The sequence below is a fragment of the Artibeus jamaicensis genome, unplaced genomic scaffold, assembly GCF_021234435.1.
Source record: "Artibeus jamaicensis isolate MK-2021 breed Jamaican fruit bat unplaced genomic scaffold, CSHL_Jam_final contig_908, whole genome shotgun sequence".
Classification (NCBI taxonomy): Eukaryota; Metazoa; Chordata; class Mammalia; order Chiroptera; family Phyllostomidae; genus Artibeus; species Artibeus jamaicensis.
This window is the reverse complement of record NW_026522009.1, coordinates 8,038,701-8,063,304: the sequence shown is the minus strand read 5'-3', so window position 1 is coordinate 8,063,304 and position 24,604 is coordinate 8,038,701. Positions and strand designations below refer to the sequence as shown.

At 36.2% G+C, this 24,604-nt stretch overlaps 1 protein-coding gene across 1 annotated transcript; it reads left to right on the top strand.

Moving 5' to 3' along the window:
• The first annotated feature begins 2,024 nt into the window (after positions 1-2,024).
• On the top strand, positions 2,025-23,701 carry UGT2B17 (UDP glucuronosyltransferase family 2 member B17). Its single transcript, XM_037138106.2, has 6 exons — positions 2,025-2,785; positions 4,320-4,468; positions 14,478-14,609; positions 16,498-16,585; positions 17,440-17,659; positions 22,958-23,701. Exons 1-6 carry the CDS (start codon positions 2,047-2,049, stop codon positions 23,235-23,237), a joined length of 1,608 nt encoding a protein of 535 aa, XP_036994001.2. The 5' UTR covers positions 2,025-2,046; the 3' UTR covers positions 23,238-23,701.
• Positions 23,702-24,604: the final 903 nt, after the last annotated feature.

The window sequence follows — 24,604 nt, the reverse complement described above, 5'->3', positions numbered from 1 at the left end:
AAGCATTTTATCTGTCCTCCATTGTAAATGAAAACTTTGCTGGATAGAGCAATCTTAGATGTAGGTCCTCGCCTTTCATGACTTGGAATACTTCTCCCTAACCCCTTCTTCTCTGTAAAATTTTTTTTGAGAAATCAGCTGACAGTGTGATGGGAACTTCTTTATAGTTAACTGCTTCCTTATCTCTAGCTGCTTCTAGGATCCTCTTCTTCATTTTAATCTTGGGTAATGGGATTATGACATGCCTTGGTGTGTTTTTCTTTGGTGTTACCTTCTTTGGGACTCTGAGCTTCCTGGACTTCCTGGAAGTCTATTTCCTTTGCCAGATTGGGGAAGTTTTTCTTTATTATTTGTTTAAATAAGTTTTCCTCTTGTTGCTCTTCCTCTTCTCCTTCTAGTACCCCTATAATTCGGATGTTGGAATATTTAAAGATGTCCTGGAGCTTCCTAAGGTTCTCATTTTTTTTTTTGAATTCTTGTTTCTTTATTCTTTTCTGATTGAATGTTTTTTTCTTTCTTCTAGTCCACTCCATTGATTGAGTCCCAGTTTTCTTCCCATCACTGTTGGTTCCCTGTACATTTTATTTTATTTCACTTAGCATAGCCTTCATTTTTTTTTCATCTAATTTGTGACCAAATTCAATGAATTCTGTGAGCATCCTGATTATCCTTGGTGGTTTTCTTAAGCAACCAATTCTTCCTGCAATGTCCCAAGTGGCTCAGCCTTGGCAAAGAATCTCCCTTTCTCGCATTCACCTCCTGCCAAGCTTTTGCAGGTCAATAAGTCACCTGCCATTTAGAGAGGACCAGTGGTTTGGAAGGAGGCTTTGTACCTTTTTTCCTGCTCATACCCACCTCCAGGAAAGCAGGACCCATTTTGCATAAATCCTCTGCATATTCCCTTCCCTCTGAGAAACTTGGATTCTTGTTTCTGGTGCATGTAAGGCCCAAAATCCCTGACACAAATACGTAGATTTTTAAACACCTGTGAAACTGATAGACCACATGTTTCTCTGGAGATTTTTACTAGCATTTGCCAAATCCCATCCCTGGACTGATCCGAATAGTTTTTCTCCCTGTGCCTCCCTTTCCTTTCTTCCACAACCCTTGGAGAAATGGATTTTGTAATTCTAGCTCTTTTACTCTGTGACCTGTTATTTTTGTTTTGTTTTGTTTTGTTTTGTTTTGTGTTTGAATCACATACACTGGATGTGGGAGATAAAGAACTATCTCAGTTGTTTCTGGTGGCTCCCTTCATGTCCATCAATGTCTTGTTTCTTGTAACTAAGATTAGATTTTGTCTTTTCTTCTTCCACTGCAAAAAAAAAAAAAAAAAAAAAAAAAAAAAGAATAAACCAGAAGACATGGGACAAAATGAAAGACCCACAGCCAGATCTGCTGTATTTTGCAGAGTCTATTTTTTCCCATGAAAAGGGAAAAAGCTTCCTCAACTGGCACTTGCCCAACCACAAGCAGGTACTGATTTTGGATGAGTGCTACTGCAAAACAGAATGGTCAGAGAATCTGAACTTTTAAACTCTGGAGGTCTGAAATTTATTGTTAGTCACTGTCAAGTTTGGTGTTTCAAAGGCATACAATATTGGATGCTGCAAATAGGAGCTGAAGGCATCAACCTTTTATTAAACATATTAAACCTGTGACTGGTTGGTGTTTACCCACCATTTTAAAGAGATTAAATATAGAAAGGGGCAGATATGAAAACACTTTTACAATTTTAAAATGTCATAATTAAACATTAGCTGACTTGAATGAATGAATAAATAAATAAATAAAACCCTGTGTAGGAAACCATTAGATTCCCCATTAGTTTCTCATGGGAAATCTAATAACTATGAGCAGAGTGAGATATTTATATGTCATCATCATTGCCTAAGTATTCAGCTACCTTTTGCTTTTTCCACTTGTAATCCAAATGTTATCATATTTTCACTTTGAGTTGTAGGAGTTGTATATTAACTTCCTGATTGATTTCTCCTTGTATAAATATGAGCAGTGACAAAAGAGATAATCAGTTTGGAAATAACTATGTGTTCCGGCAAAATGTCTATGAAATGGATTTTGGTTCTTCTGCTGCTACAGCTGAGTTGTCAGTTCAGCCCTGGGGGCTGTGGAAAGGTGCTGGTGTGGCCCACAGAATATAGCCATTGGATCAATATGAAGATCATCCTGGATGAACTTGTTCAGAGAGGTCATGAAGTGACTGTTCTGACATCTACAGCTTCAATTCTTGTTAATGCTAATACGCAATCTTCTATTAGATTTGAGATTTTCCCTACATCCTTTACAAAAGATGATATGGAATTTTTTTTCATTAAGCTAATTAGTAAATGGACAAATGATCTGCCAAAGAATACATTTTGGGCATATTTTTCACAAATTCAAGAAATGATTTTGGAAGGTTATGAAGTTATTGAAAAGCTCTGTAGAGATGCTGTTTCTAATAAGAAACTTATGACAAAACTACAGCAAGAAAAGTTTGATGTCATTCTTGCAGATGCCATTGGACACTGTAGTGAACTTCTGGCTGAACTACTTAAAATACCCCTTGTGTACAGTCTTCGCTTCTTTCCTGGCTATGCGATTGAAAAGCAGTGTGGAGGACTTCCATTCCCTCCATCCTACGTACCTATTATCTTGTCAGAATTAAGTGATCAAATGACGTTCATGGAAAGGGTGAAAAATATGATGTATGTGCTTTACTTTGACTTCTGGTTCCAAACATATGATCAGAAGAAGTCAAATAAGTTCTACAGTGACGTACTAGGTAAGTTATGTTTTTACTTGGCACCATGAAGTCCTACTTTTCCTAGTGCCTTGGGAGGTGAGTTTGTGTGAATACTAAGTCAGAGAAATGTGTCTTTTATAAGGAAAATGATTAAGTAATATATAATGTCCTTAGTCTTATAAATATTATAATAATGCTTAAATTATAAGGTTAGTTTCAACCTTGTGGTCCAGTAGTACAGAACACTCCAGGAAGTCAGAGACCCAGACTGAAGCACTGAGAGTTTTTCAAATGATCACATATCTACCTTGTTTATTTGTTTGTTTCCAATAACTTTTATTTTATAGAAAAGTTTTAGGTCCATCGCAATGTTAAGTAGAGATTTCACATATATGCCCTACCTCCTCACAAGCACCATCTCCTTTATTGTCAACATTCCCCTTCAAAACAGTACATTTGTTGTAACTGATGGAAAAACACTGACATATCATTATCATATAAAGTCCATAGTTTACATTATGGTTCACTCTTGGTGTATATTTTGTAGTTTTGGACAAATTTATAATTTCATGTATGTGTCATTATAGTATTGTACAGACTAGTATAACTGCCTGAAAATCATTTGTGCTCTATTTATCCTAAAAATCAATTTTAGTATAAATTTTTAATCTTCAATAAAGGCATTAGAAGTTTCATTATCCATCTCATCAAAGCACAACTGAAGATTGAGGAGTTTTTTCCAGCACACTGTTTATGGATGATTGAAGAAATTGTTTCCACTTGTTTCTCCTTGGTTTCCATATTTAAAAATTTAAACTGGATTGCCCTATTGCCTAAAGGAATCTTTGATAATGGAGAAATATAATAACTTTATCCCAGATTCAGGAACCTATAATTTGAGGTTTTTATTGATTGTATTTCATCACTAAGTGCCTTTAAGTCATCTCTTGAAGGGTGGGTAATCAATCAAGTTATATGTCTATATTTTTAATTGTATCTCCTCAACAAAGGCAAAATGAACCAAAATTAATGATAAGCACTTCTATTGTCATACTTTAAAAATTTTCCATCTTTTCTGCAAATACTTTTATTTAGTAGATAAATATTATTAAGCTTCTAACATGAATCAAATGCAATAGTAGCCATTCTTAAAACCTCACCATTTACTTTACTTGCAAAATCTAGAAACAAAGGAATAGCTTGCTAAATTGTAGAATCTATACAGAATATTCTAGGAAATGGCATTTCATGTGCATGACAGGGTTAATGTCTCGAGGAGTCAAAGTCACCATTTACACCTACATTAGTTCATTGTAGGTTAACAGAGAAAACAAATGCATATCTACTGCTTTAGTGCTTAGATTAACAATTGTTTATGATTCTGAATGTACTGATGTCACATAGAGATAAAAGTCTGTTATAACATATATAATGTATGTGTACACATATTTGTATTTTCAAACAATGACTTTTCAACATTTTGGGCTACATTAGTTCAAGCTCCTTTCAAAAAATTTCCAGGTACATTAAACGACTCTCATTTTATCTACTTTTTTTCTACTTTTCCTTTCAGGAAGACCCACAACTTTATCTGAGTTGATGGGGAAAGCTGAAATGTGGCTCATTCGAACCTACTGGGATTTTGAATTTCCTCGCCCACTCTTACCACATTTTGAATTTGTTGGAGGACTCCACTGCAAGCCTGCCAAACCTCTGCCTAAGGTAAACCTGTCTGTGTTTGTTGTACTTTACACTCTCAGTAGCAATGATTTGTGTTCTTCCCTTAGAATGTCAGATCACACTGAAATACATATAGGAGTCTGGGTAAAGTGACCTGATCATTAAGAACTCACACGTATATTATAAGGTGGGGGCAGAGTAGGTGGAAGCTACACTAAACTCCTTCCACGACCAATCTGAAATTACAAACTAAATTATAAATTAATCATCCTAAATAACCAACTGAAGATGAGCTGAAGAGAAGGCTTATAGCCAAGGAATTACAAAACAAACTACATCACCACACTGAGACTGGTGGGAAGTGCAGAAGTGCGAGAGAGCTGGCTGGGCTCCCAAGGGCAGCAGCTGAAGTTCTGGAGGATATTTCAGTGACCAGGGAATCCCTTGAGTAGTGTGGGGTCTAAACCCTAAGGCAGGCATGCTAGCCTGTAATATCAGAACTGGAAAAGACATCCATGTAAGATCCCCCTGTGAAAAGTAGCAGGGTTTCTCTCTGCCAACGAGAGATGGCTAGAGATACAGCCACTTTATTTTTTAAGTATATTTTATTAATTATGTTATTACAGTTGTTTTATTTTTTCTCCCCTTTACCCCCCTCTACCCTGTATTCTCCTAACCCCGACACTACCTACCCTCTTAGTTCATGTGCATGGGTTGTACATGTAAGTTCTTTGGTCTATTTCCTATACTATTCTTAACATCCTCCTATCTATTTTGTACTTACCAATTGTGCTTGTTATTCCCTGCACATTTTACCCCATTGTCCCTTCTCCTTCTCCCCACTGATAACCCTACATGTGATCTCCATTTGCGTGATTCTGTTCCTATTCTAGTTGCTTGTTTGGTTTCTGTTGGTTTTTGTATTTTTAGGTTCAGTTGTTGACAATTGTGAGTGTTCATAGTTTTGATCTTCTTTTTACTAAGTTTCTTTAACCTTTCATAATAAGGGCTTGGTGATGATGAACTCCTTTAATGTGACCTTATCTGGGAAGTACTTTATCTACCCTTTCATTCTAAATGATACCTTTATTGGATAGAATAACCTTGGATGTAGGTTTTTGTTTTTCTTGACTTGGAATATTTGTTTCCAGCCCCTTCTTTCATGCAACATTTCTTTTGAGAAATTGGCTGGTTGTCTTATGGGAACTTCTTTGGAGGTAGCTCCTTTACTCTTGTTGCTTTTAAGATTCTCTCCTTATCTTTAATCTTGGGTAATTTAATTAAGATGTATTTTGGTGTATTCCTCTTTGGGTCCCACTTCTTTGGGATTCTCTGAGCTTCCTGGACTTGTATGTCTATTTCCTTCACAAGATTAGGGAAATTTTCTTTCATTGTTTTTCTCAGATAGGTTTTTGATTTCTTGCTCTTCCTCTCCCCTGTCTGGTACTCCTATGATTTGGATGTTGAAATGTTTAAAGTTGTTCCAGAGTTTCCTAAGCCTCTTCTCATTTTTCTGAATTCTTGTTTATTCATTCTGTTCTAATTGAAGGTTTATTTCTTCCTTTTGTCCCAAATCATTGATTTGAGTCCTGATTTCCCTCCCTTCACTTTTGGTTCCCTGTATATTTTACTTTATTTCACTTTGTATAGCCTTCACTTCTTCTTTTATTTTGCATATGGTTTCTACTCAATCATTTCTGTGAGCATCCTGATTACCAGTGGTTTGAATTCTGCATCTGATAGGGTGGCTATCTCATTGGCACTTAATTCTTTTCCCAGAGTCTTGATCTGTTCCTTCATTTGGGTCATATTTCTTTACCTTGGTGCATTGTAATGGGCAGAGACTTCAGTATTCACTATGGTGGGAAAACCCACTTCTCTGCACTATGGCACTGTATTCGGGGTAGGGATCAGAGAAGAAACAATGCCACCCGCTCAGCTCTCACATTGCTTTCAGTTGCTTCCCCCACTACCCATGAAGACATTGTATACTTCTGGTGCTTATTCCTGGGTTGGTGGGTTTTTATATGTTCTAGGACCGTATAGACCCCTTCAACAGACCGTCCTGTGAGCCTGGTAGGTCCTCCCACTGCCACAACCCCAACAAGTTTTTACAACTAGGAGTTTTGAAGTTTTCTTTTCCTGTCACTGGAACATGGATCACACAGTTTCTCTTGCTCCCCAGTTCTTCCTACCAGTTTATCTGCACAGGGATGTATTATCACCTGGTTTACCAGCTTCTGCCTCACATGCCCTGTCTGCCACCTGCTGCCTTGTTGCATGTCCCCTCTGTTCCTGTAAGTTACATGAAGGAGAGGATAGAATTAGAAATTTGGAAGAAAAGATAGAAAAAATAACCAATCAGAGCTGCAGATAACATAATTTTTAAAAATGAGGATAGTTTAAGGAATATTTGGGATGACATGTAACATAAAAATGTCCATATCATAAGAATACCAAAAGGAGAGAAAGCAGGAGATGAAGAACCTATTCGAAAAAATAATGATCAATCTTCCCTAAGCTGATAAAGAAAAAAAGCACACCAGTCCAGAAAGTGGAGACTGTCCTGAACAAGATGGATACAAAGAGATCTAACAAGATACATCATAATTAAAATGACAAAGGTTAAAGACAAAGAGAGATTCTTAAAAGCCCCTAGAGGGAAGCAGTTAGTTGCCTATAAGGGAGCTTCCATAAGACAGTCTCCTGATTTCTCAACAACATTTTAGGCTAGAGAGATTGGCATGAAATACTCAAGGACCAACAACCCAGGCTACATTATCAGCAAGGCTATCATTTAAAATTGAGGGGAAAATATAGAGTTTCCCAGAAAAGAAAAGCTAAAGGACTCTGCTACCACCAAACCAGTATTACAGGGAATGCTAAGTGGTTTGCTTTAGAAGATCAAGGAGAAGAAGAAGAAAGAGAAGGAAGAAGAAGAAGGAAGAAGAAAAAGAAGGAAGTAGAAGAGGAGGAGGAGGAGAGGAAGAAGCACAATGACAATGAAGACAACAATAAAAACAGAGGAGCACAGAATAAAAATAAAATGGCAGTAAATAGGTATCTATCAATAATCATTTTATGTAAATGACTTAAATGTTCCCATCAAAAAGACATAGGGTAGATGAATGGAAAAGAAAACAAGACCCGTGTAATGTTGCCTTTAATGGGTCCACTTTAGAGTAAAAGATACACACAGACTACAAGTAAGGGATGAAAAAATTCATGAAAAAGGAAAGGAAAATAGCTGGGTTAGCAAACCTTAAATCTAGCACAATAGACTTTAAAACCACACTACAGTAACAGACAGAGAAGGACACTAGCTAATGATAAAGAGAACAATCCAACAGGAGGTTATAACTTTAGCAAACATTTATGCACCCAACATAGGAGCACCTAAACAAGTAAAACAAATTTTGATGTACATAAAAGGAGAGGTTGACACAAATACAGTCATAGTAGGGGACTGAAAAAAATGCACTGACTTCAATGAATACATCTTCCAGGCAGAAGGTCAACAAGGAGATGACAGCTTTAAAAGACACACTAGATCAAAAGAATATAATGAATATTTTCAGAACATTTCATCTCCAAACCACAGAACATATGTTTTTCTCAAATGCACTTGGAAAGTTTTCTGGGATATATCACATCTTACAACACAAAATGAGTCTCAGTAAATTAAACAAGATTGAAATCATATCAAGTATCTTCTCTGACTACAATTTTATGACACTGAAATCAATCACAAGAAGAAAACTGAAAAATACAGAGACATGGAAGTTAATTAACACGTTATTAAACAATGAATGGGTTAACAATAAAACATAAGAAGAAATCAAAAGATATCATGAAACAAATGAAAATACGAACACAAGAACCTAAAATCTGTGGGACTGCAAAAGCAGTCCTAAGAGGGAAATTCATAGCAATACAAGCCTATATCAAGAAACAAGAAAAAGCTCAAGTAAACAGCTTAACTTTACACTTAAAGAAAGTACAAAAAACAACAGTCTAAATTGAGTAGAAGATAGGAAAGAATAAAGATCAGAATAAAAATACATGAAACAGAGTTTAAAACAATACAACAAACCAGTGAATCCAAGAGCTGTTTCTCTGAAAATACAAACATTTAACCTGACTTATCAAGAAAAAAAACAGGAAGGACCCAAATAAATAAATTCAGAAAAGAAAGACAACCTCATTCACAATTGCTTCAAAAAGAATAAAATACCTAGGAATAGGAGGTGGGGAGCATGGGGCGGGGGAGGGGGGCTGGGATGGGAGAAATAGACAAAAAATTGTACTTGAAAAATAACTAAATAAAATTTTTTAAATACCTAGGAATAAATTTAACTGATAATTAAAAGATTCTGTACTCAGAAAATTATAAGACACTGAAGAAAAATTTTAAATGATAGAAATAAGTGGGAGCATTAATATCATTAAAATGTCCAAAGCAATCTATACAGTCAATGTAATTTCTATCAAAATACCAAAGATGTATTTCACAAAAGTTGACCAAAAATTTTTTTAAATATATGGAACCACAAGAGGCTTCAAATAGAAACAGTAATCTAGACAGAGAAGAACAAAGTTGGAGGAATCATGCTACTTAATCTCAAACTATACTATAAGGCCACAGTAATCAAAACAGCATGGTAGTGGCAAGAAAAAAATGGATACATAGATCAATGTAACAGAACAGAGGGCCCACAAATAAACCCACACCTTTCTAGTCAATTAATATTTGACAAAGAAAGCAAGTGCATATAATGGGCTAACGAGTATCTCAAAAAATTTAAAATCTAACTCTCTTATGACCCAGAGATTACACACCTGGCAATTTACCTGAAGAAATCCAAAACACTAATTTGAAAAAATACATGCACCACTGTATTGTTTGCAATGTTATTTATAATAGCAGCCCAACTGATCATCAGAAGATGAGTAGATAAAATAGTTATGGTACAACCATACTAGACATAATGGATTAGTACTCAGCTATAAAAAAGAAACAAATTTTCCCCTTTGAGACAGCATGGTTGTAACTGCAGAACATTATGCTAAGGGGAATAAGTCAGTCACAGTAAGACAAGTACTACATACTTTTTCTTATATGTGGATCCTAATATACAAACTGAAGTAACAAGCAATGTAGACACAGACTCATATACAGAGAGAAGGCTGACAGCTCTGTGGCAGGGGGAGCGATTCGGTGTTTGGGGGGAATTGAGCCAAAATATAAACAACTCATAGACATGGATAACACTGTGGTGATTGCAGAGCTAGGAGGGTGTATAAGTGGAACAGGGATAAGAGGATAAATAGTAATGGAAATAAAATAAAATTATAAATGAACTATTAAAAAGAAACCACTTGTCTCACACTTGCAGCTAAGAGTGGCCTATAAATGGAGTCCTAATACAAGGTAATTCCTAGAGAAGGCAACGTTTTTTAAATAATAAACTCAGTTACTTTAAAAAAAATGTTTTATATTATTTAAAGAGTCTGAATATTATTAACATTACAGAATAAATAATCATACTTGGGAGATTTTGGAAATTCGGTCAGTTAAATTGAGGCTTTCTGTCTTCAGCACATAAAATTAGAAATCATTCATACAAGGAAAATTTTTTTTTGATGATTAGCACCATCCAGAGATAAGAGCTAGGTAGACAGAGAAATGGTATAGATGCAATTTCTACCCATAGATGCCTGTCATTCTACTCGGAAAAACAGATTGTAAGTAAGAAAATTTGTGTGAAGAGTAGTATAATAAGGAAAGACCACCAAGCTGGAAAACATCCAGCAGGGATCATCGAAAGGGATCCCTGTCATTGACAAGTAAGTGAGACCTGAAGGATGTGCGGTAACAGGAGGAAGGAATGGGGAGAGAGGAAGACACAAAAGGTAAAGCAGGAAAAATAACACTGATAGTTTCCAAGAAGTCTGAGTTCAGTGTATGAGGAAGAATCTGAAAAAGGAGGCAGATGGTGGTGGTGAAGTGAAAGATAAGTAATTATAAAGATTTTGAAACATCTAATGAAAGTATTTGTGAACCAATGAAAAGAAGAAAAGGGAATAAAAAGGCAGATATATGATCAGATTTCTTTTTTTTTAAGAAAGCCCTAAGAAGCAGTCACTGGATGGAATTGCACAGGGACCAGAGTGGAAAGACAAAGAAATAGGAGTTTGTTGAAGGAGTTCAGACAACAATGTAAAACTAGACATTAAAGCTATGACAACATGCCCTGGCTGGTGTAGCTCAGTGGTATGAGTTCCAGCCTGCAAACCAAGGGGTTGCTGGTTCCATTTCCTCTCGGGGCACACGCCTGGGTTGTGGGCCAGGTCCCTGTTAGAGGGTGCTCAAGAGTCAACCATACATTGATATTTCCCTCTCTTTTTCTCTCCATTCTCCTCTCTAAAAATAAATAAATAAAATCATTAAAAAATAAAGATATAATAATACCATCACTTATAATACCAACCTCATATTTCTTTTCAATGGCAAGAATATTTGATATATAAAATATGTAAAATATCTTTGGCACATAGTGAGACAGAAGTAATGTAAACTACTGTTACTATTGTTGTTTTCATTACTGTAAAAATATTATTAATAACCTAATATATATGTGCCTATGATTCCTTATTTAATAGCAACTGTTGTCCAATAGATAAAGATTATACATTCTACCAAAGTCATAGAGAACATATCCTGTGAAGTACTTAAAAGTAAATGTGTAAATAATTTGGCATTCAGATGAGTAAATTGAAATACTAATGAATTTTTATAAATGTTGAGGATCTTCACCAGTCCTCTAGTTTAAAGTGAAGACCATTCCTCAACAATATGAATGGGCACCCCAACAACACTGGAGCCAAACCCAAAAATTATTTGCTCTCAGTACAGCATTTAAACCGCTACTTATTTGAGATTCCTAGAGCATAAAGGAGATTTGCATATTACAGCAGGTGTATTCTGCCGTAAACAAAGCCCTTATGAAATTTCAGTAAATATCCCCTGGTGAATATGTTTTTTACCATCATAGCTGCCTGCCAAAATGATTAAAGAGAAAATGTACACTGTACATAAAATAGCAACCAGAAATTCTACATATATAATAAGGTCCAAACAGTTTCTACCACTCCTATCTGAACACTGTTCATAGTTTAAAAATGCAAAGAATTCTGTTCATATATACTGTAGGATGTATTCTTATGAGAGAAAGAATCTGTATGTTTTAAACTGATGCCATATTTTTATGACATAAGTAGAAAGCAATCCTCCTCTACTAAACAGTGAAAGACTGTTAAGAGATCCTCGCCTGCACTTGAAAGCAGCAACCTAAAAAAGATCTTATTCAATGGTTGGTGTAATATTTCCTTTGATTGCAAATTATTTAAGCTATATGTTGAAACTTTCCCAAGGGGAAAGGCTGAGGTAAGATTAGTGAAAGTTCTATTCAATCTATTCTGAAAAATGTTCTCCTTCACATTAAGAGACAGTGGCAATGTCAGTAGGAATGGAAAAAGAGGATGAGGAGATCAGGACAAGGAGAAGGATGAATAGAAGTGTAACCATAATAATTAGTAACAGTAGCTCTTGTTACAAAGCTGCAAAAACAAGACTTGAATTCTAGTCAATGATTAGTGAACCCTGCCCTCATTCTTTATCATGTAAATTTTTTCTCCAAACTACTTCTTTTCCATTAATTATTAGGATCTCAGGTAATTTCTCTACTTTCCTTTTAAGAAATAAGAATTAGGTAAGTTGCAACAAGATTCATGAAAATGCCTGTAGAGCCCTGGCTGGTATAACTCAGTGGACTGAATGCTGGCCTGTGAACCAAAGGGTCACCATTTCAATTCTTAGTCAGGGCACATGCCCGGGTTGTGGGTCAGGTCCCCAGTTGGGGACACAAGAGGCAACCACACACTGATATTTCTCTCCATCTCTTTCTCCCTCCCTTCTCTTTTCTCTGAAAGTAAATAAATAAAATCTTTTAAAAAAATGCTTCTAGACTTTGACTTCATGGGATAATATTGTGAAATTATACAGGGGGAAAAATCAAAATGTGCAAAATTGCATACAAATTCCACACAGAAGATATACATGGATGAAGAGTAAGGGTGAATCTTGCTTCTTTTTTAATCTTTTTCATGCTTTTCCAGATGTCCTATTGACAAGCATGTGTTATTTTTATGAGGATGCCACAGAATGACCACCACTCCATGTTAGTGATTAATCTCTAAAGACAGGCTGTACTATATCACTACAGTACTATACAGATGGCCAATAGCCATCTTCCACAGCATGATAGAAGAAGGCTATTGGCAGAGAGCTAATGAAAGGAAACATTAAACATTGTAGATTAACATATATTCAGTACATGTATTTGCAATAAGGCTAAAGAAAAGAAAATGTTAAGGAAATATAAGGAAAATATATTTAGAATATTTCTTGAAAAAAATCCATGCATAGGTGGACCCACACAGTTCAAACCAATGTTGTTCAAATACCAACTGTATAGTTTGATCTGAGCCACTCAAGAGGGTGACCAGATCTCTGCTGCAGAAGGCCCAGCTGTACCTCTCCCACCATGGGGCATACGATTCCTGGGGCATACATATTCCATGGGGCATACTCAGTGAGGTGGTGATGAGGGCTCCTCACAGCTAGTTACACATAGCTCGTTCTCCTAGAACATCATTTTACAATATGATTTCCAAGCAAAGGTGTCATACATAATCAAGACAGAACTATGGGCGCTCAAATAAGTAGTTATTTATATAAGTATATTTATGAATCATACTTATTTGTTTAAGTATATTTATGGATCTTAGTACTATATCATGGAAATTCTAAACAGTAAAACCAGACTCATGAATGATAGTAACCTTGAACCTCCAGCCTTTAAAGACTGATTTAGGGGGAGAACCCGGGAAGTGCTGACAACAGTTAAGGTAAAATCATAACACACTTTTTTTTGTGCTAATAGTTGAAGAAATAAAATAATAATGACAAAACAAAACTAATTCTTAAAAAAGCTCTGCTTGAAACAAATGCAAGTGATTTAGTACAACTACAACAAATAATTAAAGGTGAGTTAATATCCTCCTCTTTGGCCTCCTCCCAAAAATCTATATAAGTAATTAATGACAGTATGAATGAGATGTGATACAGTCCAAAAGCATTTCCTGCTCAGTACTGTGTATTTGCGGTACTTCATTTCCTGCATGCACACATTTGTACAGTATACATAATAAAGGAAATCAGTCCATATCAACTGTATACTCCCAAAAGAAACAAGAGATTAGGTCTGTGATAAACAGCCACTGATGAAAAAAATGGAAGTTACCCAAAAGTTAAACATATAACTATTTCGTCCAGAAATGCCACTTGTGGTTATATATTCAAAAGAATTAAAATTAGGATCCTGATGAGACATTTAAACACCTAACTTCATAGCCGCATTATTCATAAGACCCAAAATATGGAAAGAAATCAAGTGCCCATCACTAGATGAAACAATAAGCAAAATGGGCTACGCACACAGAAGAGAATATTCTCAACCTTAAAATAGAAGGAAATTCTAATGCATGCTACAACATGAATGAAATTAAGGACATTCTACTAAGGAAAAAGGACTAATCACAAAAAGACAAATACCATAGATTTCAGATATGCAGTACCTGGCCTGGTCACATGCATATGAACAGAGAAAGCAGAATGACATTTGTCTGAGACAGGTAAAATGGAAACAAATTGAGAATTACAGTATAAGGATAGTTGTGATTTTCAAGATGAAAAATCTCTAGAGATGGGTTGCACAACAAAAATATACAAAGTACTCAACTGTACACTCATAGATAGTCAAGATGGTAACTATATTATGTGTATTTTAACAAATTTATAAAAAAAGGCACTACACTAACAACTCCTTACAATCACTAATTTTCTCTCTTTCATTATTCGTAGCAGTGCGTTCACTGGTGTTCACTCTGCTGTTGCTCTTTTCTGATGGGACTCTTCCTTCCTTCACAGGAAATGGAACAGTTTGTCCAGAGCTCTGGAGAAGATGGTATTGTGGTGTTTAGCCTGGGGTCAATGGTCACTAACCTGACTGAAGAAAAGGCCAATATGATTGCCTCAGCCCTGGCCCAGATTCCTCAAAAGGTTAGACAAAGTACCTTAGAGTAGAAAAACAGTGACTGTGTTAAACTCTCTAAAGTGTCTGATTGCAGAAATTCCTCTGTGAAAGGAAAACTCTTATGACAGCTCCACTTTATCTCAGACAGCAGTTTATGAAGTGCCCATGGCAGGAGCTAAAGTGATGCAGACAGTGTTCTGTTTGGCAATAACATTGGCATTAACATGGTGACCACAGAGAAGTGTATGTCAGAGGTACAGTGTGAGGTCTGGTACTATAACAGCGCTGTAAGCAGGTCCAGATATCACCAAATTCTACCCTGTCCATTGCTCCTTTTTTTTTTTTCAGGAACCCTAAGGAACTGTGTATACTACAGATGTCCTCAGAAAGCAGTTGCATTTTAACAGTAACATAAACTAGGGATGATAATAGTCTGAAAGGCATCATGCAGGTTAGGCTTGGCAAGTATACAGGCCTCCCTTCCTTTCTCTGAATTTTGTAACTGACCTATTCAACGTGGTCTTCGAGGTGAAATTCAGAGAAAGGATGTCCAGGGCTCAGCAGTGCATCCAGATACCCAAGTCAGCCACAGTGAGTTAGAGAATGAGAAAAAACAGCCTGTAAAAAAAAGAAAAAGAAAAAGAAAAACTCCCTGGTGACCTGGGCCTTGGTAAATTCTAAAGCAGGAGACAATAAAAGAAAGGATACAGGTCAGTCCAGCCCTCAAGGTGGCCCTGTGTTTTATAAACTGTGCCCCAGAAACAACCCATCAGAATAAGAACCCCCTGATTAAAGAAGTAAACAAGGGAACATAAAAAAGAGCCAAAAGCAAGCCTAGCGTAAGACAGGTTCACATGTTCCTACTTCTCCAAAATATACAGGAGTAAATTATTCTAGTACATCAAATACTCAAACTCTCTGGGTATTTGTGAAGTGCTTTCAGTTTTTAAATAATGGAGCTTTCTCCCTCTCACCTATGCTAATTTGCTGAGACCTGAAGTTACTGTAACACACACATAACAAATAGGTATTAACTAGTTCTAAACTAGATCCACTTTATGAGGCTTTCTTAGAAATTTCAAAACAATCTAATTCAGGTACCAGACTTAGAAGCTCCTTGGCCATTCATGATTAATTAACCACATTAGTCAATGCTGTCTGTGCATCGCCGCACATTGTGAGGTGTTAACAGTCGTCTGCATAAAACTTAACATCATCATCATATTTGAAGTGCCAGTGGGTTTTTCAAAAGCTCTTCTACATTTTAGAGAAATTTCAATCCCAGCTAGAGTGATAACACAAAATTCATGTAAAAATTACCACATGAAATTTTTCTTAGAGGAAATAGTGATTCATAATTAGTTCTTTAAAAGAAGCTAAACATACTCTTAAAGCAGAAATTATTTATTACTATTAATAAATTATTAAACATCAAAATGATTTAATTTTCACAAATAGTTTAACACATTGATTTTTTAAATCAAATTATATAAGACTCTAATAAAATAACTCATGAAACTAGTGAAAATAAGTAAACCACACTCCATGATTCAAAAAGAAATAAACAAGGTAATATGAAATCTGGAAGATGAGAGCTGCTATAATAGTTAAAACAAGTGTGCAGACAATTAGCAATTTGCTTGAAAAGGTGATTGATAATCTCATTTGTCTAACCCCTGACATCATGATTGCACTCATAACTGACTGAATATAAAAATAAGTACATGTAATAGGAGTATCTCCTCCTCTTGTGTCAGTCTTCTAATGGTTCTCATTATCTAACATACCTTGTCCTCATTTCCTTCTCTGTAAGATAGAGGGGTTGAACTAGATGTCTCTGAATCTATTTAAGATTTAACATGCCATAATTTTGAAATTCAACTCATGGAAAGTTTATTTTCTTTACCCTAACAGGTTATATGGAGATATGAAGGCAAAAACCCAGACACATTAGGGCCAAATACTCGCCTGTATAAATGGATCCCCCAGAATGACCTTCTTGGTAAGATTCTGGAAAACACTGAAATCAGCATCAGGTCATCCAGAGTGATGAACAGTTCACTAGGAAACAAATGTTTTGAACATTTCTTATGATAGCCTCAGAAATAAGAATTAACTTTCTTATATGGATTTCACAGTCCTAGGGGAAATGAATAAGACATAACAGTTGGCATCTTATTCTACACAATCACATTCCTTATGGCCACAACGAAAATACCTTTATTTCATGTGCAATTTCCTCTGACACAGAATGTCTCCACAATTTCTGGGTTATCACACTGTCTCCTAACTTTCTCCTTACACCCAACCTTTAATCCACTTAAGGGTATACAAGTGAGGAAAACATCAGCCCATCTTTTGTTTCCAGTGACTCTCCATTTTCTCGGAAAAAAAACTCAAAATCTCCATCTGAAGTAATAACATGTTTTTTATAACATGCAACAGAAACAGACTTTCCTCCTCTGACCCTGTGCCACCGCCATCACATTGGGTGCTGCCTCGACACCCTACATCTCTGACTCAGTGACTTCACCGCTTTACTGAGAGAATATGTTCTAACATGCCTCCCCACTTTTCTGTGTGCACTTTTTAAAATTTTTATCCAGATTATTCTCTTTCAATTTGTCCACTGGCAACTTGTATTCATTTCAAGTCATCAGAAACATACCAATCTTCTATGTAAGCTTTCACTATCTCTCCAGAAGATGTAGGGGCCTCTTCCTTTGAATTCTGAAAGACATTTTAATACAGTCTGAAGTGCATGCTAATCTGTTCCTAAATACACCTTTATTTTCAAACACTCATTTTATTCCAAGGTTCATAATTCATCATTTGCTTAAATTCACCCAATTCTAGGTCATCCAAAAACCAAAGCTTTTGTAACTCATGGTGGAGCCAATGGCATCTATGAGGCCATCTACCACGGGATCCCAATGGTGGGCCTCCCTTTGTTTGCGGATCAACCTGATAACATTATTCGCATGAAGAAAAAGGGAGCTGCTGTCAGATTGGACATCCACACAATGTCTAGTGCAGATTTGCTCAATGCATTGAAGACAGTCATCAATGACCCTTTGTAAGTATCACATTTTTTAATAGTATTAATAGAAAGTTTCTTTAAGTGCATATGAGTTTCATCCCATTTTGAAGAGGCTAATTTTTGACATCATTATTGTAATTTAACCCATGTTAAACCTACTTTTATTTTTAAACACTCTTTTATTTCAAAGTTGCATTTTAACTTCATTTTTTAATGAATAGCCAACTATTGAAACAGTTTTCTCCTCCAATAATATAAAATAATAGATAATCGTAAGAACACATTTTTTAAAAACATATCACAGAACACACAGAAAAAATGATAAACTAGAAAAAAATTATAACATCTTTCAATTCAATATCTAACATTTCTTTTTTTATAAGTTTACTTATCTATTTTTTTAAAGATTTTCTATTTATTCATTTTTAGAGAGAGGCAAAGAGAAGGAGAATGAGAGAAAGAGGATTATCAATGTGTGGTTGCCTCTCGTGTGCCCTGTACCAGGGACCTGGCCTGCAACCCAGGCATGTTCCCTAACTTGGAATCGAACTGGCGATCCCTTGGTTCGCAGCCCACGCTCAAATCACTGAGCTACACCAGCCAGGGCTGAATATCTAACATTTCTGATACTATAAATTTCTCTGCACTCAAAAATTAATTTCCTTATCATCATTTTAACAGATTTTATGAGCTATTACTCACATACTATAAAATTCACCTGTTTATATTATAAAATATAGATATATATAATATTTTTACAGAGCTATGAATCTATTGCCATTATATAAATTTAGGATATTTTCATCATCCCCAAAAGACAGGTCATGTGCCTTAGAAGTCACTCCCTTCCCTCTCTCCCAAGGAACCATTAATCATCTTTCAGTCTCTATAGATTAGTCATTTTATTTATTTTATTTATTTATCTTTGAGAGAGGAAGGGAAGGAGAGGAGGAGAGAAACATCAATGTGTGGTTGCCTTTTTGTGCATCCCCTGCTGGAAACTGACCTGCAGGGAACTGGCCTGAAACCCAGGCATGTGCCCTGACTGGGAATCGAACCGCAATTGTGTGGTTGGCAGGCCCACGCTCAATCCACTGAGCTATGCCAGCCAGGGCTGTACAAGATTTTTAAAAAGTAGAAAAATGGTCTATTTCAACAGTGACCATAAAAAAAAGTTAGCCCTACTATTATCACAAACAGTAGACCAAAGCACTTCTAAAAATAAAGATAAAAATAGTCATAATAATGAGTAGATTAGTCTTTCAAAACAATACAAGTTATTAATTGCTAATACATACTAATAAATCCCAAATTTAAAAAAATTAAAAGTGGACAAAAAGAAAGACCAAAATATAAGCCTTTAATCATAATAATATTTTCTTTTTTTAATTGTTTCTTTTTTTAGATTTATTTATTTATCTTTAGAGGGGAAGGGAAGGAGAGAAGGAGAGAAATATCAGTGTATGGTTGCCTCTTGTGAGTCTCCTGCTTGGAACTGGCCTGCAACCCAGGCATGTGCCCTGACTGGGAATCGAACCGTGATTTGTGATCCCCAGGCTCACGCTCAATCCACTGACCTACAACAGCCAGGGCCATAATATTATTTTCAAAGATCATTTTCTATAATATAAAAAAGGTGACAGAATAAATAAGTAAAATGAAAGATTTTACAATTTTAAAGTCAACTGCTTTGACATATTTACAACAGTGGAGAACACATATATTTAACAGCAAAAAGAATAGAAATATATTTGAACATCCATACAGGGAAAATCCATGACTCACTACATGAAATTTTTTTAATTGTAGAGTATATGTCCAAGCAGATACAAATGAAAGAGAAACCTAAACTAAAATATCTCTAAATCTGTAAAATTAAGCAATACCTTCTTCTCAATAGTGCCCCATTTCAGTATATACAGCACAGAAATGTATAAATATGTAAACCAAAGGACATGTACAAAAATGTTTGCATCAACATTAGTAAAAATAACTAAAAAAATATTAAAAATCCAAATGCCCACTGAACAGTGTAAAGCTATAATCTGTGGTACTGTCATATATTGGGTACTATACAGCAATGGATCAACTAACAAGTTCTAGAGAAAAGAGAAAAATCTAGTATTACAATAGGATTCTAATGAATAAGAAAAATTAATCTATGGTGTTTACAGTAATGACACTAGTTAATTTGTGGAAGGGATTCCTAACTGAAAGTTCAAGAACATAAGGAGTGTCTAGCAGCTTGGGTACCCTATGTCAGTATCAAGCTAGTAGGTACATTGAGGTATTCACTTCATGACAATTGACTAGGTACTATGAAATTTTGAGCTGTCTATTTAGGATATGTACATTTTTTCTTATGTTTCTTATATGAAATTAAGAGTATACTTTATAAAATACATTGTTTTGTTATCCTGTATTTAGTTTTGTTTAGGGGGTTGACAACTTATACACAAACACTGATTTCCATCTTTTTTCAGAATGTATATAACACACATTCTCTTAATACTCCAGATAAGGAAATGACATCTCATGACTGGTTAATCACACTATTGTTACAGGCAAGCAGAGATGAAGGAATGAAGCCAAATTTAAGAAAGAATCAATGACCAACCAAGAACAGATTTCCAACTGTCAGTAGAAAAATAAGTCTGCTGTTGCTACAGCATGTTGCTAGGGAGCATGATGCTCCAACAGGTTGGAAGGCTGGCTGATCTCTTTCAAGGGCAGCTTTGAGGATTATCACCACTGTCTAAGGAACCTATGAAGCCAAGGCAGGAAGGAATGCCCAAGGGTCTCTGGAGAGAGTTTTGGTTAGTGAAGAGTCACCCTGCCCAAATCAAATCTCTCAAATAGTGCTAACAAACTCTCAGTATTTATAGCCTGGATATTTCTTTATCATGGTCGCTTCACCACACCTTCTCATCAATAAGCCCCCAGATTGGGGGCAAGAGCCTCTGTTTATGAACAAATGTATGTAGAGTGACATACCAATAGAAATTTCTTCATTCTTGCATCAAAGCAAATATTGTGGTCTTTGTAATACACAAGTGAATTAAAGTGACTTCACTCATAAATAAGTGGATTTGAAATCACATAAACCAATGTGCATGTATTTAAAGATCTATGAATCAAAAAGTGAAAAAATCAAAACCACAGAAGAAATGGCCTGGGTGCTATTAGCGTGGTCAGTAAAAGCTTCTTTGACACTTGACATTGACCCCAAGGCCTCTGTCAGAAGGTAAATGTAGCCTTGGGTGTTACAGGGAAGCCTGCTCTAAAAGGGGGACAGAGGAGAAGGAAAGTTCACAAGTGCTGAGGTGGAAACACACTTGGCAGCTTCAGTGAACAGCCAGAAGGCACAGGTGCCAGCAAGACAGTGTGCATAGGAAAAAGAGATAGGACAGGTGGTTCCCAAGGGTCTGTCCATTTGTCATGCTGAAAAATTCAACCAAGTAAATTTGAGGATCTCATGGACTGTTTTAAGCAATTCATGAATGGGGAAGAAAACAGCTAGCAACTAGAAAGGTTCTCAGAGGTTTTGTACAAAATAGGAGGTTTGTATAAGGAGAAGAATATGTTTGGGGAATTATTAGCAAAATGAAAAACATGATTATTTTTAATATATTTCATTTATGTATTTTTAAAGACAGGGGAAAGGAGTGAAAAAGAAAGGTAGAGAAATCTCAATATGCAGCTGCCTCTCAGGTGCCCCCAACTGGATATTTAGCACGTAACACACGTGTCCTGAAAGGAATCTAACTGGTAATTTTTTGGTTCATAGGCCAGCACTTAATCCACTACACCACACCAGCCAGGGCAAAAAAAACCCACAAAAAACCAATGTTATTTTTAAACTGGGCATCATCTTCCAGGAAAGGAATGGCAGGGGTTTATCATGCAGATTCTCTTCTCCCAATGGAAGATACAGAGGTGCCAAGTGACAGATTAACTCATTGGTAGTGATCAGAAAGTTCTAAACTGGTTGATAATGATTTTAGTTCTTGGGGAAGTTAAAGTTCAAATAAATCAGGTATTAAATCTAGTTTTCACATCAGGTCTTTCAGCAGAAGTAATGCTATTTAGGGTGCACTATTTTCTTAGTAGCACAATGTAGGGTCCTTGGGCCAAAAAAAAGGTTTGTAATTTATTCTAAATGGGTTCAGAAGCCATTTGGAAGCTCAAATGGAAACTTTGAGCAAGAGAATGTAATAATCTTAAGTGTTTCAAAACACTATCATTCTGGGTGGGAAACAGACAATAGATTTATGAAGAGAAACATGGAAGCCCACGGACCACCAGTAAGGAGGCAATCTCACACCATGATATTATTACACTAAAAAAACTTGAAAGGCCTCATCTTAAAATTTCATTTTGCCATCTGATTCATGTCTAGGAAAGAAAGTCCAAAACTATCAAAACAATTTTATAAAAGTTTATTTGAGCTAATAAGCAAGGACCAGCCCAGAAGCAAAATCAACAAATGAGAAAATGCTCTGAGAATGGCAGTATGACAGTTCTTTTCATGCATTTGGAATCAAAGGAAAGAATGTAAGGAGAGTTACATGAAATTCACTAGTATTGGACTAAAGAGGCATGAAAACAAAGTAGAGGTGGGTGGGTAGGTCGCCCTACCCACTAGGATTGGATAAAAAGTGAAATGGAGAGATACATACTTTCTACATTGGCAGGTACAGAATACACCTTTCACATTGGTAGGGACAGAACAGTTAACATTTTACATGTATAGTAAGTGCAGCTGGTATATGGGCAACAAGAGATGTTTGAGGCCATTGTGCTCTGCTGCCCAAAGTCATGCCTTTGAGAAATTACTCAGGCATTTCAAAGGTATGTTATCCTCCCTGCATAAGAACAATGGACTGGCTCGTTCAAGGTACAGATTTACCTTTTACTAAGGAAGCCACTGGCCTGAGATGAGACTACTCACCAGGACCCACCCAGTTAGAAATTTATGATCAGAACATCCTGTGTGGTGACCTTGTGTTACTAAACTTGTGCAGCCCACCATGTGGACCCTTTTTCATTCACACTGATAGTAGCCATTAGAATGTCTCCTATGATTTCTCTGCTAAAAAGAGGTGACTCTCCTGCCTTAGCTCCCATCTTTACTTTGTAAAATATTTGTTATCAGAAAATTTCAACATTAAAGTGAAACCATCTGTGAAGACCCAAATAAAAATATACCTCTTCTGCAATTCTATGATATTTATTTGAAACACATGTATGACACTTCAGGAACCTTTCATGGGAATAACTCATTCAGGCATATTTATTCCTTTCAATGTTAGTCCCTTTGTGTTTTTCCTTCAGATACAAGGAGAATGCTTTGAAATTGTCTAGAATTCATCACGAGCAGCCAGTGAAGCCCCTGGATCGAGCTGTCTTCTGGATCGAGTTTGTCATGCGCCACAAAGGAGCCAAACACCTGCGGCCAGCCTTCTATGACCTCAACTGGGTCCAGTACCACTCTTTGGACGTGATTGGGTTCCTGCTGGCCTGTGTGGCAACTGCTATTCTTGTCATCACAAAATGTGTTCTATTTTGTTGCTGGAAGTTTGCCAAAACAGGAAAGAAGGGGAAGAGAGAGTAGTGTTTCTGAGCCTGAAGCTGATCTACCTAACAGATGGGACCCCTCCAGCTTATTCCAGCAAGAAGTACTTGCTCCCCCTGGGACAAAATGACTTTGCACAATTTGGCTTCACATTTCAAAATTGGTTTGCAAGTGATTTCTACCTGTTTAAGAGTTATAAATATGTCATCCCAAAGATAAAAACTGGTAAATACAAAACAATAATACATCTATGTGAATTTCTATTTAAATTCTATTCATATTCAATGTTAAACCAAAAAAAATAAGCCTATGTGTGTCTCAAGCATTACACAAGGACACAAGACTGTACGTAGTCTGTACACATGTCAATAGTATTTTGTAAATACTCAGAATATTTTAACAATACTTTGGTGCAAAATTCTGTAGCTTTATCTTTTGCTAAAGAAACTATTCAATAGTTAGAACTGTGTAAATTGATTAAAGCTTCCATTTGATTTTTGGGAGACGAGTAATGCTCCTTGTTTTTGCTGTATGTTCAGACCCAGCATTATTTCTGACATAAAGCCATGACAGGTCATTTGCTTTCCTCCAATTTAAGGTAATTTACCATCAAAATGTACATGGATTTAGAAATATAACAGCTAACTCCTTCCCGTTTTGGATGACTTTGGTTCAGCAGCTAATTCTCTTTACTTCTGAGCCCCTTGAAAAGTCACCTGATATTTTTCACTCTCATTTCAGCCTTTGACAGTGTAGAACCCATTTCTAAAGGGACTTACCGAATCTGTGTCCTCTCCACAACTGTGTGTATGCACATATGTCCTCTTCGTGCAAAACAAGGCACAGCATCACTTAGCTACTTACAGAAACGGGGAATATTCAATGTGTCAGTTGAAGGGAGTTTGAAATAATGATTACTACTCCACATAACCACACTAGATCTGCATCTCTCATGTCTTCTCTCTTTCCTCAGAAGCTGTTGCATCCCTCTCACTAAACTAGTATAAAAACATTCAATATTTTGGCATGGCAAAAAAAACAGTACAATCACCTCTTTCTTTTAAACACAGGCACACTATGACTGACCATAACCATCAGCAATGCAGAGAATACAAAAATCATGTAAATTTTACTGAAATAGGAACATCAAACCACAAGGATTATCAAAGCCCTCCTGAAACAGAGGCACCATGTGTGATATGGTCCAGGCCAGCAAATCATTCCTCTTTTTTGGACAAGAAGAACAACATTAAAGTCTCATGGTAAACATTCTCCAAGCTAAGGCATGAATTTATTATTACAACAAATTAAAACTTCAGTGATGGGAGGCTTATAGGACAACGTTATCACTGATCTTCCATGTAACTCTTGGAGACATTTGAAACAGGTCTAGAAAGAAAAACGGA